General features: G+C 64.5%; 2 protein-coding genes across 3 annotated transcripts; one reads left to right on the top strand and one right to left on the bottom strand.

Annotated features, from left to right (window-relative positions):
* Positions 1-7: 7 nt before the first annotated feature.
* On the bottom strand, positions 8-15509 carry Pgm3 (phosphoglucomutase 3). Of its 2 annotated transcripts, none has more exons than XM_048353633.1 (13): positions 15468-15509; positions 14706-14915; positions 12310-12494; positions 11072-11139; positions 9701-9834; positions 8957-9152; positions 6825-6982; positions 5841-5924; positions 4071-4169; positions 2721-2831; positions 2005-2115; positions 784-957; positions 8-333 (listed from the first exon to the last, which is right to left on the bottom strand). In XM_048353633.1, the coding sequence occupies exons 2-13, from the start codon at positions 14907-14909 to the stop codon at positions 238-240; spliced, it is 1620 nt and encodes a 539-aa protein (XP_048209590.1). In that variant the 5' UTR covers positions 14910-14915; positions 15468-15509; the 3' UTR covers positions 8-237. The 2 variants fall into 2 exon arrangements, with proteins under 2 accessions (XP_048209590.1, XP_048209589.1); XM_048353632.1 differs by having other exon boundaries at positions 1993-2115; positions 15468-15505.
* Positions 15510-17169: 1660 nt separating this feature from the next.
* Rwdd2a (RWD domain containing 2A) lies at positions 17170-18802 on the top strand. Its single transcript, XM_048354699.1, is given in 4 exon segments — positions 17170-17272; positions 17274-17390; positions 18127-18213; positions 18215-18802. Coding segments are annotated over 4 exon segments (876 nt in total). The 5' UTR covers positions 17170-17188.
* The last annotated feature ends 1342 nt before the right edge of the window (positions 18803-20144 follow it).

Raw genomic sequence — 20144 nt, 5'->3', positions numbered from 1 at the left:
CACCTCCTTTAGTACCATAAAATTTAATTTTCTAGCAGTGTGCACACACTGTAAAATTAAGGGCTCAATCACACAGGAAGTATTAAGGCTTTACCTAATTCTAAAAATTATTCTGGTAGTGTTTAAGAAAAAGATCTGGAACCAGTCCAGCGATGTGCACTGTAAACATGATGAACACGGCCACTGTGACAGGCACACAGAAACTGTTCACAAATTCAGTCTCTTAGTCCAGCAGCATCATCTCGTAAAACCTGGTTGAGGTCTTTCTCCAATGCCTCCAGCCAGCTCAAACACCGCCAGGCTCACCGCGTGCGCGAGGCTGTCCGCGCTTTCCTGCAGATCACACGAGGAGGGTGGGTGAGGAACACGCCCACCCCACCCCCACCGTACTCGGGCAGCTCTGGGGCGTGGGGGGGAGCACTCCTGGCTCTTGTCAGCTGACCTATTAATACAGACGTCTCTTTTCACTTTCAGAAACAAGGCACTGAACTAGAAGGTCTAGATTCTTCGAAACGAGGTAAGTTTCAGTTCGAGGTTATAGAATACCTCAAAGCGGAGTGACACACAGTCTCGGGAGGCAAGGGGGAGGGTGTGCAGAGGGTCCATCTAAACCACAGCTCTCCACTGCATCGGGACGCAGCAACACATTCTGGGTCAAAGGACTTGGTATTCCAGCCACACAACAGAGGGGAGAAACGCTACCACTGTGAGCTCCTCACGACCTGAATCTTAGCCAGTGTGAAAGTGTCATGGCGGACAGTAGTGAGCACCGCTCCCGCTTACCTGGGAGTCGGCTTCTGCATAGACCCGCACCACGTCCTCCGTGCCCGAGGGCCGCACGAAGGCCCGGGACAGCCGGTACCCGCTCACCAGGCTGTCGATCGCCTCCTGCAGTCCCGGCGGGGTGACCGCGCGCCTCTCGGCGTCCGTGGTGCTAATCACCGTCCGGTCTGCAACCTGCGCACCAGGACGTGAGGCTGCGTTTGCTTCCCTCTCTCCAGCAGCCCCACCCCACGCGTGCCCACGGCTCTGTCACGCTCACAGGTGCACGCCCAGAGGAGGTGTGAGATGAAATCGCCTTACACTTGTGCGAGTTTTTCTCCAAGGTCAGCATTATTAGGACCCAACAGAAACATTCCCGCCCTGTGCGCCGTTACCGTGAGGTTCACTCGGACCAAACAGCCACGGGTAGAGGCTGCACGAGTTACACGGGCGCGCCCCGCCTCCACACAACGCTACGCACGCACGCACATCCAAAGTAGTGCAAAAGGGCTAGTTCCACACGGTGTGGAGGTAGGGCGGGCCACCTGCACTCTGCCCTATGGGCGCGTGCGCGGTGTGTGGACAGTGGGGGGGGGGGGGGGGGTGCGGGGCCTCGCACCTGCACTCTGCCCTGTCTATGGGCGCGTGCGCGGTGTGTGGACAGTGAGGCGGGGGGGGAGGGGGGGTGCGGGGCCTCGCACCTGCGCTCTGCCCTGTCTATGGGCGCGTGCGCGGTGTGTGGACAGTGGGTGGGGGGGTGCGGGGCCTCGCACCTGCACTCTGCCCTGACCATGGGCGCATGCGCGGTGTGTGGACAGTGGGGGGGGGGGGGGGGTGCGGGGCCTTGCACCTGCGCTCTGCCCTGTCTATGGGCGCGTGCGCGGTGTGTGGACAGTGGGTGGGGGGGTGCGGGGCCTCGCACCTGCACTCTGCCCTGACCATGGGCGCATGCGCGGTGTGTGGACAGTGGGGGGGGGGGGGGTGCGGGGCCTCGCACCTGCACTCTGCCCTGTCTATGGGCGCGTGCGCGGTGTGTGGACAGTGAGGCGGGGGGGGGGGGTGGTGCGGGGCTTCGCACCTGCACTCTGCCCTGACCATGGGCGCGTGCGCGGTGTGTGGACAGTGGGGGGGGGGGGGAGTGCGGGGCCTCGCACCTGCACTCTGCCCTGACCATGGGCGCGTGCGCGGTGTGAACAGTGGGGGGACGGGGGCGCGCGCGGGGCCTCGCACCTTGACCTTGACCTGTCTGTTGGGGAGGTCGGCGTAGAGCGCGTCCCACTGCTGCACGGTCAGGCCCTTCAGAGCCAGGATGGCCTCGATCACCAGCATGTCGGAGATGGCGTCGCCGGCCGTCTGCGGAGAGCGAGCAGAGCCGGGCGGGGTCCCGTCACGTCACACGCTCCCCACCTCGTCCCCGCCTCATCCTCACGCCCCGGCGCACCCCCGCCGACCCTGGGGCCCGCGCGCTCCCCGCACACTTGCTGTTTGGTTTGCAATGGTGCGGCCCGCCATGCTTTCCTCGAGTTACCTCGGGCAGATCTCAGGGCGACCCGGGGTCCTCCCGCCGAGCCCCGCGGAGCGCTGGGGAGGGCACCCTCCCCATACGGCTGCTAGGGCTGACAAGGGCCACCGAGCGCGCCCTGCCCTGCCCTGCGGGAACGGGATGCTCAGGGCGGTCCCCTCCCCTCCCCCCCCCCCCTGCCCGCTCCGCTGGTGCGCAGCCACCGCCGTGCCATCTCGGGTGACCCGCGTCCTCTGGCCACCAAGCAACCAGGCTGAGTCCCTCAAGTGGCCCCTCTACCGCGCCCAGCAGACGCCGCCTCCGGGTGAAAGGCATTGGGGTACGCGAGCAGGAGCGCCCCGCAGCCTCGGCCCGTCCCCTTCTCCTCAAGCCCCCGTGTCCTGGCCACCTTCTCAACAGCGCACAGCCAGCGAGGCCGCCTCGCTCCAGCTCCCACCTGGTTGAACAAGTCGATGAGGTTGGCCAGCACCTTCGCGGCCTTTCCTTTCCGGTCTTCTGATTCTGCGAGTTGCTTTATCTTCACTTCAGCGGCTTCACTGAACAGCGCCTGCGTGGAAGCGCATGGAGTCAGCCCGGGGGAATCGCCATCTCCTAGCTCACATCACGGCCGCCTTATACTAACGGGTACTAAGAAAACCATCAAACACGAAGCAGCCAGTTCCAAAGACGCCGCCGCTCGACGGAGCTGGGGACGGGAGCTGCTCCGTCCCCACGGACAGCAGCGGCCCGGCGCTGGGGCCAGGGTGCCGGGCTCGCCAGCCACTGACATGGCAAGCAGCACTGCGGACTCGGGAGTCCTGTCGGTCTGGAACCCCCTGGCCCGCTGGCCACACCCTCAGGCCGTGACTGAGGACTGAACCACGTGCAATGGTTTGGTAAAATAACACAGAGGCCGGTCACCCGGTGTAGAGGCGTTACTGGAATAGACATCTCCACTCCTTTCCACGGAGCAAGCAAGCGTTGATGCAGACCCGTCAGACAGGACCATCTAGCCACCCTTCACTAAGATCAGTAAGTTACGTTTGAATCGCATTTCATACGAATATATTCTGGTTTCTATGGCCTCCAAATCAACTTCACATTAATAAGGAAAATGATGTGGCCTAGATTCAAATTTTCTCCTGGACCACCTCAAATTCATGAAAGGAAGTGACAAAGACAAATTCTGAGTCTTGCAAACCTAAAACCCACAGGTACTACTAAATGCCTTTATGATATGTCAACTGTATCTCAACCGTCTTCAAAACAAAGCCGTAAAAACATCATGCCTGGAGGTGACAGGCTGGATAAGGAATGCGCGCCCTGCCTTACGTACGACGCTGTGACCCCTCCGTACCTAAGGAATGCGCGCCCTGCCTTACGTACGACGCTGTGACCCCTCCGTCCCTAAGGAATGCGCGCTCTGCCTTACGTACGACGCTGTGACCCCTCCGGGAATGCGCGCTCTGCCTTACGTACGACGCTGTGACCCTTGTATACATCACTGTCAATAAACTAACTTAAAAAAAAATCAGGCTTATCAGTAATTAAACTCTTTTCGGCACTTTTTACCACAACTACAGAACTCTCCCTCCTGGGTACACACGAGCTGACGAGCACACTAAAGAGAAATGATCAAAACACCAGACCAGTTCACGTGTTCACATCCACACAGGAATCATTAGCCGAAAGAGAACGAACAGAACAGCCAAATAGTCTCATTGCCAACACCACAGCCTTAGCTCTCACTGCTGAGCTACAGAAGCAAGCGCTGGCTCGGGCCAGTGTGAGCCATCGGGGAACTTACTGTGCCGTGGCCGTTCGCTTCAAAGTAAACTCCAACGTCAAACTCCTGAGCCTTGTGGTGCAGATGTTTGACACCTGTTTTAGTGCAGTAAACAGGGACCTGTAACACACAGACACACACACACTGAGCAGCTGTGGATTGTACACAGGGATGTGGGAACACAGAATGGTCGGTCTTGGGGCAGGCACGCTGGAAGCGCATGGACAGAGAAGAGTGGGAGACGCGGTCTCCTCGGACACTCGGTGGGGACCACAGTGGGGTGTGGCATCGACTCTAGGTCTAAACTACCCACAGGACGGAGCAGGGCTGATGGCAGGGCTGCAGGGCTTTTCTGTGAAGGGCCTCGTGGTAAACACTTTAGGCCACGCTGGCCACAGGAGCGGTCACGTTGCTCCCTCAGTCGTGCAGCAGCCGTACATCAACAGGCAAGCCGATTCCAAGAACACGAGGAACACACGCAGCCCGGATTTGGCCCTTGGACCATCCGTTGTTTGTCACCCTCTGCCTAAAGGGGGCAACGAAAGGGACCAACGAGGTCTCCCAACACCAAGCCCAGAAAGATGTCACCAGGACTGGCCCTGCCGTGGTTAGGGAGGCCAAGGAGGGTTTGAGAGCTCGGAATGGTGACGGGGAAACGAGAGCAAGCGAGCCAAGTCAGCACGTGACCTGAGAGCTCAGGAATGGGAGAGCCAAACACTTCCCTCAAAAAGAGGGGACCCTTCGGGGTGCATTCGGTTTCTTACACAGAATATTAGAAAATTTGGAGGCATAAAAACAAAGTTAAAACAGCTGTGTAGGGGCTGGAATATGGCCTAGTGGCAAGAGTGCTTGCCTCGTATACATGAGGCCCTGGGTTCGATTCCCCAGCACCACATATACAGAAAACGGCCAGAAGGGGCGCTGTGGCTCAGGTGGCAGAGTGCTAGCCTTGAGCAAAAAGAAGCCAGGGACAGTGCTCAGGCCCTGAGTTGAAGCCCCAGGACTGGCCAAAAAAAAGTTAAAAAAAAAACAAACAGCTGTGTAACACTATTCTGGTCTGTAACACGGTCCCCAAAGATGATGTGATGGTCAGGGGACACCGTGGCCATGGTAGCCCGCACTGAGTGCTCCCCGTGTCCAGACAAGCACAGCCACCCAGGGACGCAGGAGAGCTTCACAACGCCGAGAGCCACCGCCACCGCCGCGACTGCCCGTAACCGCACGCGACGCAGCTCACGCCGGCCGCCTCCACCATGGCTTTCTTTTGCCCAACCACAGTTTCTGTGACCTTTTTTTCTTTTTTTGCCTAGTCGTGGGGCTTGAACTCAGGGCCTGGACACTGTCCTTGAGCTCCTTTTGCTCAAGGCTAGCACTCTACCACTTGAGCCACAGCGCCACTTCCGGCTTTGTCTGTGTATGTGGTACCGAGGCATCGAACCCCGGGCTTCATGCATGCGAGGCGAGCGCTCTACCACTAGCCGCAGAACTAGCACACACACAAAAATTCCTCAATTATAAAACTGACTTGGCCCTTAAAATATTTACATTTATATTACAACGCAAGGAATTCGCAAGCTTTCACCAAAATGAAAGAAAAAGCTGTAAGACAAGGAATAGGGAGTTTCTCTACCTGTCTGTACCAGGGAGAATTTGTTTTTGATTTCTGTTTACACTTATTTCTGTAACAGTTCAGATTCCTCTACACTCTGTCTGGTTTTATGAGGACACACTTTTCCTCACTCAAGTATCTTAGACTCAGGAGACTACCAGAAAATAAAAATGGTCCAGTACCTTCATAACTTCTTCAAGAAACCGCGTGGAATTCCCATTTGCATATGCCGTCTGTACAACACCAACACTGAAACTTTCTCCAACCTGGGCAAAAGACAATGACACACTTGCCATCAAAATAGTCTATATGACAAGCGCAGCGAGGAGCATAGTAAAGGATGACAAATCTATCACCCTGTTGAGATGCGCTTTAGTTTTTGTATAATTGCTAAAAAGGAACATGAATACTCAGAAAAGAAATGGCTAAATACTTCGAGCACTATTTAACAGTAAATCCTCTTTAAAGGAGCAGTGATCTCTGCTCTTTTATATCTTTATTTTTTTAAACTAGTTACTAGCTGGGTACTGGTGGCTCATGCCTGTTGTAATCCTAGCTACTCAGAAAGCTGAGTTCTGAGGATCGCAGTTCAAAGCCAGCCCAGGCAGGAAAGTCCTGTGAGACTCTTATCTCCAATGAACCACCAGAAAACTGGAAGTGGCACTGTGGAAGAGTGCAAGCCTTGAGCAAAAGAGCTCAGGGACAGTGCCTAGGCCTTGAATTCAAGCCCCACGACTGACCAAAAAAACCCAAAAAACCTAGTTACTGAATTCTTAGCATCTACCTATTCCAGAGTATCATTTCCAACTACCTCTTAAAGCTAGCCTGAGATTTTCCAATGGGAAAGCCCCATAGTTGCATATTACTGAGCTTATCACTATCATAAACCTCAGGTAAAAATAAACCTCATAATCATACAGATAAATCTCTAAAAAAGCTGTTTTTGTGACAGTGTAGACATTGTAACAAGGCAGTTATAAAGAAACCAGAACTTGATGGAGCTCCAGGTCTCCGCCTCAGCGTGTGACACGGGAAGAGCGATCGCCACCCTCCAGAGCCGAGGCGTGGCCGGGCCGCCCTGGCCGCCATCGCCGGGATCCTTTCCCGTACGCGCCCCCACGCTGCGCCCCTGCGAGTCCCCTGGCCCCGGCCTCAGGCCAGCGCACCTCGGCGAGCAGCTCCTGGAGGAAGGTGCTCATCAGCACGGCCATCTTGTCTCCGTCCAGGAGGCGGAAGGCGCCGGCGGCATCGAGGTAGTAGTACACGATCCTGTCCGCGTCGCCGTCCAGGGAGCAGCACCTCTCGTTGGGCTTCATTTCCAGTCCTAGGACGCAGGCCATGGGGACAGACATCTACCCGGCTGTCACAGCGCCACAGGCCGGCCTGGCTCTGCGCTGCAGAACAGCACCTCCGCTGGCTTCAAAGCCTCTTTAAAACCTGCAGCTCAAGGTCTGACCTTCAGTTAGTGCCGGCGGCTCACGCGTGGATCACGGTTCCAAGCCAGCCCGGGGAAGAAAAGCCCCGAGACACTCATCTCCAATGAACGACTCAGAAAGAGGCAGAGTGGTGCCGCGGCTCGGGTGGTAGAGCACCAGCCTGGAGCACAGAGGCTCAGGGACAGCGCTCAGGCCGAGTTCAAGCCTCAGGACTGACCATGAAAATCTAGCGTCTAATTCATAGACAGACTACAGATAGGTCAAATCCTTTCAAAGCAAACCAGAAACACAACATGCAAAATCTATGCTGGACCTTACAGCAAGTCCCACCAAAACTGGCTTTAAGACAGTAGTTTTTTGAGATTTATAGGGGTTCCAAACATTATTGACGTAATGCTAGCTGTCCTTCACGAATGGGGGGGGGGGCCCCACTGGTGGCTCAGGCCTGAGAGCCCAGCTCTCCCCAGGTGGGCTGAGGCCAGAAGGCTGTGGGTTGAAGTCAGCCCAGCCAGGAGGATCTGGAGGCCTTTGTTTCCAACTAACGACCAAAGAGCTGGAAGTGCAGCTGAGCCTGAAGGAGAAGCACTCAAGCCTTGAAGAAAAAGGAAAAGCTCAGGGGCAGCTCCCAGGCCCTGAGTTCAAGACCCGCTACCAGCACGCACGCACGCACGCACACGCACGCACATACAACTACAGATAGCGCATGCTTGAATTCTACCAGAAGTTTTTACTTGTTTACACCCCCGATGGCAAGAAACACTGGTAATGAAGTGAATTCCAGCCTGTGAGAGAAAGCTGGCTGATGGAATTATTGGAATCCTGTCAACCGCTAGGCCAACTTCGCTAGCAATCTGGAGATGGGGGGGGGGGCAGCCCACGAGAGAGACGCTCGGTGAGGGGGAGGGGGCTGACAGAGCTCTTGTTCACACTGCAGTCCTAATGCCAAGTCGGGAGTGAGGACGCAATATGCGGCCAGTGAATAAGTAAATGGCGAGTGGGCACCGCCGGAGCGGCTCGGTGGAGAAGCTGGAGTGTCCGGCGGCGCCTGCGGCGAGGCGGAGCACTGGGGACGCGGCAGGAAGCCGCCGCACAGATCCACAGCACACACACGCGTGTGCTACTGTTGGGGGCGTGGGAGGGGTTTTTTTTTGGCCCGTTCTCGGCCTTGGAACTCAGGGCCTCTGGCTCTTCAATGGCTTTTTCCCCTCAAATCTGATGCTATACCTCGAGCCACACGTGCAACACTGGTCAAGTGGAGTAAGAGCCTCTAGGACTTTTCTGCCCAGGCTGGCCTTGACCGTCTCGGTCCTTCGATCTCAGCCAGGATCTCGGAGCAGCCAGGGCTGCAGGTGTGACCCGCGGTGTGACCCACGGGTGCCCGGCTGTTCTGTGCTTGTTGAAGAGATGGCAGGGATTCTGACAGTTGAGAGAACTCATGGCAACAGCGAGAAGGGAACAGGGCAAGGTGACTGCCGGCAGGTCCGCTTCCCGGGCTACTGGCCTAGGATCCGTGACGCAGGGAAGCCCTGAGCCCACCCGTCCGCTCCTTCGCGTCCTCCACCACACACGGCGGGCGCCCCCGCCAGCTCCGAGCAGCGGAGCGCAGGGTGCAGAGCTAGGACCCACGCCGCCAGCCACATCGGGGCCTTCACAGAGATGCCGGTTGCTGTTAAGCTTTCCACGCACGTCCTACCCAGACCCAGTGAACAAGCGCACTGCGATGTGGGTGCTGGCGAGGGGAGCCGGGGCGCCCCCACGTCCCGGCCGCGCTTCCTTCACCGCACCCCGCAATCGTGTTGCTCATGGCATTGAGCACAGATGGGTAAATGCGTGCCCTCGGCCCCCGCGCCCCCGCCACGCACCGTGCGGAGGTTTCTGGTGGGTTTTCACGAAGTCGGCCCCGCAGAGGTGGTTGAGCTTCCCTTTGGTGCCGTCGTTGAAGAGCTGGACGGCCAGCCCCGGGGAGACGTGGGGCTCCATCTCCCGCAGCTTCAGCGCCCCGATGCCGTTGGCACAGTCCACCTTCACCGACGCGCGCTCGTCTCCGCTGCGGGAGGCCTGCGGGGGGGCGGGGGGGGCACGGGGAAAGCCCATCACGCAGGCGAATGGACACGCGGACACGGAGCACGTGTGCAGACACGCCTCTCCTGACTTCCGCCTACTCGTGCGCTTTAACCCAGGAAACAAGTGTGCACACATCCAAACGAAACTTAGGCGTCACCAGGGGAACACTCACAAACACCTGGGGTTTTTTTGGGGGGTGGGGTGGGGTGATGTGTCTTCTGTAGACATCCTAACTCCAGACCCCGAGGGGTTCGTTTTGCTTGGCTGGGCCTCGCAGTGCCATCCACTAAGCCTCTTGCTGGTACTTTCTCCCGTATCGCACCAACAGCACCCACGTGAACGCTACAAGCGCGTCCACCTCCACGCCCCGAGGACGGCCCCGGTCAGAGCCACGCCACGCTCCAGCAGCGCGCGCCATCCCCACGGCCCTTGAGCTGTGTGCGTGGGCCAGAGCCTGGCAGAAGGCCTGGAGACGCGGGGGGGGGGGGGGGGGGGCCGGGAGGGGGGTCGTGAACCTGACTGGCTGGCTCGGGGCCCCTCACCTGCTTGGTGAGCTCGGCGAAGGCGGAGGAGAGCTTCCGGTAGTAGCCGTCCAGCGTGGGCTTGCCGTAGCGCCCGTCGGTGTTCCGGCAGCGCACCATGTAGTGCAGCTGCGGGGTGGTCAACAAGCCGTAGTCTGTCACGGGAAGGCAGACACAAACCACGGGGGCTCACGCGTGCGCACGCCGAGGCCACAAAGCTCACAGAGCCGGCGTGGCGGCACACGAAAACTATGCGATGCAAACACCCACGGATGCACTCCGGCCACGCGAGTCCCCACCCCGAAGGAGCGGGCCCCGACAGTAGGAACCGGCCGCACGTGACGAGCTGGCGGCAGGAAGACGAAGCATGATGGGAAAGTCATCGCCGCCCGCACCGCCAGCCCCCCGCGCCCCCGGGGAACACGGGACCCCCAGGGAGCAGGGAGGAGAAGAAACCTCTGGAAACACGGCTGCGGCTGCGGCTTCGGAGGCGTCTTGCGGGCAAGCCCGCGCGCTCCGCGCCCAGTGCTGCGTGCGTGTCCCGTGACAGACAAGTGTGATGGCTTTTACTTGTGTCACACTGCACACTCGGGATAGTGTGCGCTTCGCACGCGGCGTGCGCGGCCCAGGCGGAGCACAAGGCCAGCCCGGGGGGGGGGGGGAAGCCGCGATCCCACCCGAAACACAACACGGCGGAAAAAACACGGAGGGCGGGGGGCGTGGCGCGCGCGTGTCTGTGTGTCCGTGCGTGCACACACGGGCACGCCCGTTCTGGGGCTTGAGCCAGAGCGTGCGCAGTGTCCCTGAGCTCTGTGCTCCACCGAGGCCGGCGCTCCGTGGCTCGCTCATCTCCCGAGGGCCCCACAAAGCCGGAAGTGCAGCTTTCCTGCCAGGGCGGGCTTCGAACTGCAATCCTCAGCTCTCAGCCTCCGCAGCGGCCGGGACTGCAAGGGGGAGCCCCAGTGCCCGGCGGGCGTGCACCGTGAGCGAGCGGATGCCGGGGAGAGCCCCGCCGCCTGCCACTCCACCTCCCCCGCCTTCACGACCGCGGGGCCGGCCCCCGTGCCAAGAGGAGCCCCTCATTTCCTAACGCGGGGGGGGGGGGGGGACACCCGCGATGCCGCTCGCCCCGGGGGCCCGGCAGGAGGCTCGGGCGGCGGCTCAGCCCGACTGGAGGAGCAGGAAGCGGCGCTGCGCGGGAGGGGAGGGTCCGTCCCCAGCCCCGCCTCCGGCCCCAGGGGCGGGAGCGGGCACGCGCATGCGCAGGGCACGCGCATGCGCAGCCGCGCGGACGTCGGCCTGGCGCCTGCTCGCATCTTCACGCGCGCGCTGCTTGAGGGGCTGCGAGCCGGCCCGGCCGGGGCCGCCGTGGGGGCTCGCGAGGCTACGTACCGTGGAGCCGGCCTCCCAGGGCAGCCACGCCTTCCCTCGCGGCCTGGGCAAGCTGCTCGCTGCTGGGCCTGCGGGGAGAACACGGCTGACCCCGGGAAGGCGGCCCGCACCGCGTGAACACGGCCGACCCCGCACCGCGTGCACACACGGCCGACCCCGCACCGCGTGAACACGGCCGACCCCGCACCGCGTGAACACGGCCGACCCCGCACCGCGTGAACACGGCCGACCCCGCACCGCGTGAACACGGCCGACCCCGCACCGCGTGAACACGGCCGACCCCGCACCGCGTGAACACGGCCGACCCCGCACCGCGTGCACACACGGCCGACCCCGCACCGCGTGAACACGGCCGACCCCGCACCGCGTGCACACACGGCCGACCCCGCACCGCGTGAACACGGCCGACCCCGCACCGCGTGCACACACGGCCGACCCCGCACCGCGTGCACACACGGCCGACCCCGCACCGCGTGCACACACGGCCGACCCCGCACCGCGTGAACACACGGCCGACCCCGCACCGCGTGAACACGGCCGACCCCGCACCGCGTGCACACACGGCCGACCCCGCACCGCGTGCACACACGGCCGACCCCGGGAAGGCGGCCCGCACCGCGTGAACACACGGCCGACCCCGGGAAGGCGGCTCACACCACGTGAACACGGCCGACCCCAGGGAAGGCGGCTCACACCGCGTGAACACGGCCGACCCCGGGAAGGCGGCTCACACCACGTGAACACGGCCGACCCCGGGAAGGCGGCTCACACCACGTGAACACGGCCGACCCCGGGAAGGCGGCTGCGAACCATCGAACCACGGGCCACCGATTCCAAACGCTGCAGCCACGCGTGCATCCTCGCGGGAGCCGCCCCCTTCCCCCGCCTTCCCCAGTGGACTTGGGGCGGTCCGCCCCTCCCCTCAAGTTAACCCAGAAACAGCCGCGAAGGCCACCTGAAGACAGCTGCGGGGGGGGGGGGGGGGCACACACGGCAGAGCCCGAGGGCAGCGCGTATGGCGTGGCAGGTGCGCGGCGCGGTGTGCGCGGCGCACGTGAAGTGTGTGCTGGGCGGTGCGGCGTGGGCTGCGTGGAGCAGCACGTGGGCAATGTGGCCGCCCGCCGTCGACGGCGTAAACCCGTGGTCCATCATGGATCATGGACGGGCCCACCGCGCACGGCGGGCGGGGGGGGGCGCTGCGCGCGGCCGTCGGGCGTCAGGAGGGCGGGGCGGGTCACCTGGTGTCCCTGCCGATCAGGACGACGGCGTCCCGCGCCGGCTCCACCGCCGCCTCCTCCACGATGCGCAGCAGCGCGCGGGGCAGGTCCGGGTCCTCGGCGTTGGCCAGGCGCGTGGCGTGCTCCTCCCACGCGGGCGCCAGCATCTCCCCCAGAGGATCCACCAGCTTCACCCCATTGTCTTCCTTCAGAGAGAAGCACGGGCTGTGCGCACCGCAGAGGCAGGCCCGCCGGCCCGGTTCCCACCGCGACGCCCACCACGAGCCCACCACCAACGGCAAGCTCGCCCAAGGGAGGTGCTCGGGTGGAAGTAGTGACAAACATCACATCAGGGGCCTAGTGGCAGAGCGCTCGCCTAGCACGCATGAAGCTCTAGGTTCGATTCCTCAGCACCACATATATAGAAAAAGCCGGAAGTGGGGCTGTGGCTCAAGTGGCAGAGTGCTAGCCTTGAGGGGGAAGAAGCCAGGGACAGTGCTCAGGCCCTGAGTCCAAGCCCCAGGACTAGCGAAGCAAGCAAGCAAACAAAACTCACATCAACATAACCACCAGCCGCTGAACAGGTTTTCTAAAAGGCTGCCTCTGAGCCCAGGTGCTGGTGCCTATTCAGGAGGCTGAGACCTCAGGACTGAGGTTCAAAGCCAGCCCAAGTAGGAAAGTCTGTGAGACTCTTATCTCTAATTAACCACCAAAACAGCAGGAAATGGAGCAGTGTTTCAAGTGGTAGAGTGCTAGCCTTGGTTACAACAGCTCAGGGACAAGGGCCCAGGCCCCGAGTTCAAGCCCCACAACCGACAAAAAAACAAAGCTGTTATATGTACATCTATCCAGCTGTCAGAAGCACGCCTACCCACGAAGCGGAACACCAGAGACCCCTCTGAGTGCTAATGAGGACCACTCCAAGAGGGAGGGCCACAGCTCAGAGGGAGTCCTGCTTGAGAAAAACAGCTGCGAGCTGTTCCAGAAAGAGCTATCAGAGAGGAGAGTTCTCCCAAGTCACCAACCAGTTCATCACACCGTGGATACGCCCACATGTATAGTGATCGCACCCGGGTGACACATGTGGATACGCCCATATTTATAGTGATCACATACTTACAGGCTGGGCAAGAAATGTTCTCATTTGGGCTAAGAAGAGACGGTAATTGATTAACCTACACAGCTTCAGCTTGCATGAATTGAGCGCACAAGACAAGCTTGGCATCCCCCCCAGAGAGAAACCAGCACTCAAACCACAGACGGTCCAACAGCTAATAAATAATAGGAAAATAAAATATCTAACTCCTATCAAAAGATGAGCCAAAGTACAGAAACAAGCTAAATGCTTGCGGGTAAGTGAGCAAGGAAAACGGTACTGATGGGCAATAAAGGAGCAGCAAAAGCAGAAGGAAGTCCCGGCCCCGGTGTGCTGGGGGTGGAGCTGGGGGGAGACCCGGGCAGAGCCCCGCTCCACGCCAGGGCCCCCACCCAGGCGCACTCGCCGGGAGGAAACCGAGGCAGCAGCGGTGGCGCTGGGTGGAGGGGGAGCGGGATGGGGGTGGAGGGACACACCTGCAGCTATGGGCTCTGCGGGCTGGCACCCCGCGTTACAGCAATGCGTCACGCACTCCACAGCTGTTACGTGTGAAGCTCAAGTTCTTTCAAGGCGATGAGTGTGTTCACTCGCTTGATTGTGATAATCTTTCACAATGGATATGGGCATCAAAACAAGCCCCTGGGGGCTGGGGATATGGCCTAGTGGCAAGAGCGCTCACCTTGTATACATGAGGCCCTGGGTTCGATTCCCCAGCACCACATATACAGAAAATGGCCAGAAGTGGCGCTGTGGCTCAAGTGGCAGAGTGCTAGCCTTGAGCAAAAAGAAGCCAGGGACAGTGCTCAGGCCCTGAGTCCACGCCCCAGGACTGGCAAAACAAAAACAACAACAATAAAAAAACCATGACCCTGACTCAAGTATACACAATTTCTTTTAAGACTGCACTTGAGTAAAACTGAAAAAGCACAAAGTGACTATGTTAAAAGGAATGAATCCTCGCAAGAGCCCTTCACTGTCCTGACAACTGGACCCTGGTTAATATCCAACCCAAGCTCTCTGGCCGGGCCCTGGACCCCCTGGCGTGGCTGTTTACTCAGCGCGGGAAGCCATTGTGAACTGTAAGGAGCAAGAGCTGAGGATTTTCCAGCTCTGTCTGAGTTGTGTGCCTCCCACCCGGCCCGGCCCAGGGCTCACCCCCCCCCCCCACTTCATTCCATCACAGATAGGCTCTCGGATCCCACCCCCCCACCCCCGGGGCGGGAGAGTGTGTCAGTGTTCCAGGAGGGACTCGGCGGCACGGTCTCCGCCCCCTGCCTGCACACCCGCCCTCCCCCCCGACGGTGGCTGGGGCCGTGCGTACCTCGGGGTTGTGCGAGGCCGTGACCATCACGCCGATGGCGGCTCCCGTCTGCTTGGACCGCAGGGCGGCCAGCAGCCCCATCCGAAACATGACGTGGTCCAGGTGCTCGGCCCTCATCCGGAACCCGGCCGTGCCGTAGTGGAAGGCGAGGCCCGGCGGCTTGGCGTGCAGGGCCGCCTGCTTCCTAAGGGCGTCCACGTCCATGCCTGCCTGCACACACCAGGGCGCCACGAAGCCGGTCACTGGGGCCCCCCGTGCCTGCGAGCCCAGACCCCCGGGCGGGCCGCACGAGCACCGCCGGGACCTCCTCTCAACCCTCGGGCTGGGTGGGGCGGTGGGCACCGGTGCGCTGCGGTGCGCGGGCCGGCGCTGCCAGGCCTCATCCCAGGGGCGGCGCGGGCCGGGGCCTGGCCCGAGGGGCGAAGCGCCCGCCGCGTGCGGCCGCGCCCCGGCTCCTCAGTGCCGGCCGGACACCCAGGGGGCGCCGGTCCACCCCGGCCCTGGCCGGGCCTCGGAGCGAGGAGCCCGGCAGGAAGGAAGACCGCATCTCAAACGGCCAGAGGAAAGAGGCGCAGGCCCAGCCCGCCCGGGGGAGCGGGGTTCAAACCCCGGGCCTACCGCTCCCACCCCCCTCCCCGGCCCGGCGGCTCAGCCCCGAGGGGCGACGCCCACGCGGGAGGCCGCCCCGCACGCAGCCCCGGGGCCCGCGCCCGCGCCCGCCCGGCCCCCCTCCGGGCCCGCCCGGCCCCCGGACGCCCGCACCTGGGTCCGGCCGAGACGCCGCCCCGCGCACCGCTGCCTCCCGAGCGCCGCGCTCGCCGCCGCGGACGTGGCGCCCCGCGGCTTCCGGGACGAGGCCCCGCCCCTCAGCCAATCCCAGAGGGGGGAGCGCGCCTGTCCCCGCCCCCTGCGCCCGGCCCCGCCCCCTGCGCCCGGCCCCGCCCCCTGCGCCCTGGCCCCGCCCCCGGCCCCGCCCCCGGGCTCGAGCTGCGAGCGTCCTCCAAGTTGCGGCTGCAGTTCGGCCCCGCGTCCCGGCTGCCCGGACCGGACGACTGGCAGGTGAGGCCCGCGGTGCCGAGGGCTGCCGGGGATGGGCGGCCCGGCCCGCGGGCCTGAGGAGCCCGGCCTCGCTTCCCTGCGAGCCGGAGGCTGGGTGCAGCCATCCCCCCCCCCCCGCACCCCCGTCCCGCACGCTCCCGCCCGGCCGCCGCCCCCCCTCCCCGCCTGCCTGCCTGCGGGGCCTCGGCCCGCGCCTCCCCGCACTTCCTACTGCTGGGCTCGCACCTCCCCGGTTCACCCCGGCGGCCCGGCCTGCAGCGGCGAGTCCCGGGGGTCGGGGCCCGGTGCTGCCCCGGCCGGGAGGGAGGTCGAGGCCTCGCGTGCGTGCGGGAGTTTGGGACGCAGAGTCCGCACCTCCCACCTCCGCGCGGCGCCCGCTGAGGCCTGTCGGGGTGGCTTGCGGAGCCCGGGATGGGGCTGGGGGACCCGGGATGGGGCTGGGGGACCCGGGATGGGGATGGGGCCAGGGGGCCCGGAGGTGAGGCTGGGGGGCCGGGGGTGAGGCTGGGGAGCCCGGGATGGTGTTGGGGGGCTCGGGATGGAGATGGGGCTGGGGGGCCGGAGATGGGGGTGGGGCTGGGGGGCCCAGGGGTGAGTCTGAGGGGCCCAGGGTTGGGGTTCGGAGGCCCGGGGTGGGGCTGGGGGACCCGGGGGTGAGGCTGGGGGGCCCGGGTTGGGGCTCGGGGGGCCCAGGGTTGAGTCTGGGGGGCCCAGGGTTGGGATTCGGGGGCCCGGGATGGGGCCGGGGGGCCCGAGGGTGAGGCCGGGGGGCCCGAGGGTGAGGCCGGGGGGGCCCGGGATGGGGCTAACGGGCCCGGAATGTAGCTGGGGGGGGGCCCGCTGGTGGGGCCGGGGAGCCCGGGATGGGGCCGGGGGGCCCAGGATGGGGCTGGGGGGGCCCGCTGGTGGGGCCGGGGGGCCCGGGATGGGGCTGGGGGGGCCCGCTGGGGGCGGTGCGCGGTAGTGGGTGTGGCGCGGTGGCGTCTGCGCAGGGGGGGGCGTGCGCAATGTCCCCCCCCGCACCGCCCCGCAGTGGGGTCTGCGCAGCCGTGGCCGTGCGCAATGCCCCCCACCGGCACCGCCCCGCAGTGGGGTCTGCGCAGCCGTGGCGGTGCGCAATGCCCCCCACCGGCACCGCCCCGCAGTGGGGTCTGCGCAGCCGTGGCCGTGCGCAATGCCCCCCACCGGCACCGCCCCGCAGTGGGGTCTGCGCAGCCGTGGCGGTGCGCATTGCCCCCCAACCCCCCCGCAGTGGGGTCTGCGCAGCCGTGGCCGTGCGCGTTGCCCCCCCAACCCCCCCGCAGTGGGGTCTGCGCAGCCGTGGTGGTGCGCATTGCCCCCCCCAGCCGCCCCGCAGTGGGGTCTGCGCAGCCGTGGCCGTGCGCAATGCCCCCCGCCCCCCGGCTCCGCCCCGCTTGCAGGGCATGGCGGCGTCGGTGCAGGAGAGCCTGCGGCTGCAGCTGCTGGAGATGGAGATGCTGCTCTCCATGTTCCCCAACCCCGGCGAGGGTGACGCTGGAGGACGTGAACGCGCTCACGGCCGTGAGACGCTTCCTGGACGGCGCCCGCGACGCGCTGCCGCCGCGCATCGAGTTCGAGGTGGCGCTGCGGGTGGAGGAGCCCGAGGTGGGTGCCCGGGGCCCGGGGAACCCGAGCGCCCGCGGGAGGCCGGGAGAGGATGCCCGCCGTCTCCCCCTCCCCCTCCCCCCTGCGGGCAGAGCCCCCGCCGCAGCCCCCGGTCGTGGGCCGCTCCCCCCTCCCCGTCCTTCGGCCGCTCCCCCCCCCCGGCCCCTTGGGAAATGCCGGTGATTGCCCCCCCCCCCCCAGTGCGTCAGATGTTTCCAGAAAGCAGACCTGTAGGCGGGGGGAGGAGCCGCGTCCCCGCCGCCCCGGCCCCTGGGGCGCTACTGACACAGCCCTGGCACCGCGCGGCTCCAGCCCCGGACGCCAGGGGCTCAGCCTGGAATCCCAGCCCCGGGGGGGGGGGGGGGGGGGATGAGGCCCCGGGGTCGAGGTTCCCGCCAGTCCGGTGAACCCCCACCTAAACCGGGCGTGGGGCGGCGCTAGCCCCGGGCGGAAGAGCTGGAGGACGCCCCGAGTTCGAGCCCCCGCTCTCGGCCGTCGCCCCCCCCGGACCCCCGGACTCGCCGCGCACCGTGTGACGTCTCGTGGCTCGTGCCACGCGTGGCAGCCGGGCGCGGGGTCGCCCCCCGCGGCCCCTCCCCCGGCCCGGCCCCCGGAGCGCGCGCAGGGGTGGGGGGCAGGGCTGGCCGGGCCCCCGGGCGGGCGGGCGCGGGGCTCCGCGGGGCTCCGCGGGGCTGACCGAGCCCCTCCCCGCCCCCCCCCCCCCGCTTCCCCGCAGGCCACGGTGGCCCTGCAGGTGGCCCTGCCGCACCTGTACCCCTTCGCGGCGCCGCAGCTCTTCTGCCGGTCCCCGGCGCTGGACCGCGGGGCAGCAGCGGCTGCTCAACGACGGCCTGGCGGCGTTCGTGGGCGGCCTGGAGCCCGGCGAGCTGAGCGTGGGCGCCGCGGTGCAGTGGCTGCGGGACCACGGCGCCGCCTTCGTCCCCAGCCCCGCGCGGGGCCCCGCGCCGCCGCCCCGGCCGGCCCGCAACACCTTCGTGCGCCTGTGGGTCTGCAGCCACCGCGTCTACCAGCAGGACCTGCGCAAGAAGATCCTGGAGGCCGGGCGGCGGCTGGGCGTGACGGGCTTCTGCGTGCCGGGCAAGCCGGGCGTGGTGTGCGCCGAGGGCCTGCAGGGCCGCTGCGAGGCCTTCTGGCGCGCGCTCCGCCACCCGAGCTGGCGCCACGTCTCCTGCAAGCACGCCGAGCGCGCCGAGACCGACGGCGACGGCCGCGACCTGCGCCTCTTCCCCGCCTTCGCCGAGCTGCGGCTCGACGCCCCGGGCGGCGCCGGCGGCCTGCGCCGCGACCACCGCCTGGACCTGGGCCGCTTCCTGCACTTCCTGCGGCAGCACCGCAGCGAGCACGTCTTCCAGATCTTGTTCGGCATCGAGAGCAAAAGTGCCGACCCCTAGGACGCTGGGGGGCGGGGGGGGGGTCCCCGGACTCGAAGGCGCGGCCGCCTCCATCCCCGAGAGACACCTGCCGGGCTCCCACGGGCCTGGCAGCCCTTGCCTCCGGCGCCCCGAGTTGTCCCTCCATACACCCCATTGTAAGTTAATAAAAACTGTGTGACCCCGAAGCCCCTGCGATGGAGGAGCGGCCGGAGCCTAGCCGTCCGTGTCAAAGGTCACGTCGCAGCTGTGAACTCAGCCCCACCCATCAGACCTCCCCTGTTCGTGGTAAAGAGCCCGTAGCTGACTCGCCAGCTCTCCCTGCATCTGGGGACATAAAGTCCTAACCAAGGGTACACGACAGCCTGTGTCTACACTCTCTCACTTAGGTTGAACCCCTATTTCCAGGTCTGCCTGTAGTGAAACTAGATACATCCATAGTGAAAACGGGTGGAGAAGCGCTGGGGCTCCGCCTGCCATCCCAGCCCCTCCTCCCGAGGCTGAGACCCCAGGATCACAGTCCGAGCCAGAGGTGGAGGTGTGGTTCAAGTGATAGAGCATCAGCCCGAGGGAAAGGAGAGAGCTCGAGGCCCTGAGGTGAAGCTCCAGCTACACACACGCACGTGCACACACGCACACGAGTAGCAGGGGCGCCTCACGTCCCTTCCGAGCTTCCTCTGGTTGGCCTCGGTTGGCTAAGGGTGCTTGTAATGGTGAACACAGTGCAGGTGCTCCAGCCTCGCCCCCCCACGCCCCACTCCCTAACCTCCCCCCCAGCAGCGAGGCCTTCGTGCTCGCAAGTGGGAGTCGGTCATCATTGGTGGCAATGTAAGAAGTCTCCACTCTGAGTATTAGAAAGGTGCACCGGGACTTGGGGAGCGCGCGTGCGGTTAGTGCCGCGGGCGTTCCTTCTCCGCGAGCTCTGGAGGCGGCGTGAGCGTGGCTCTGAGTGCAGGTTCAGCGCGGCTTCCCACGGAGGCGGGGGAGGGCGAGGCCTTCACGCTGGCTGCAGGCCGGGTCGGGGCCTTCTCCTGGGGGCCAGGCCTGCGGCCCTCGCTCCCCATCCGATGCTCCGGGCTGGGGGGACCCCCTTCCTTAGGAGCTTGGAGGTGGGGGGAGGCTGCCGTGCATGGGTCGGGTCCGCGGTCCGCGGGCAAGGCCGGGACCCCAGCACTGACAGCGACATCGGTGATGGCAGCCGCCCCCCCCCAGGGGCCTGCTGCACCCCAGACGGCGCCCCATTTCCAGCTTTGTTCCACTTCCCGACCACACGTGGCCCCCCACCCCACCCCCCGTGCTGCGCTCAGCCAGAGGACGCGCACCATCTCCCCTCTGTCCTTACCAGGAAGTGCACCTGCGGCTT

This window comes from Perognathus longimembris, chromosome 9 (genome assembly GCF_023159225.1).
Source record: "Perognathus longimembris pacificus isolate PPM17 chromosome 9, ASM2315922v1, whole genome shotgun sequence".
NCBI classification, from domain to species: Eukaryota; Metazoa; Chordata; class Mammalia; order Rodentia; family Heteromyidae; genus Perognathus; species Perognathus longimembris.
The sequence above is the reverse complement of the archived record's forward strand: the minus strand, read 5'-3'. Positions and strand labels throughout refer to the sequence as shown.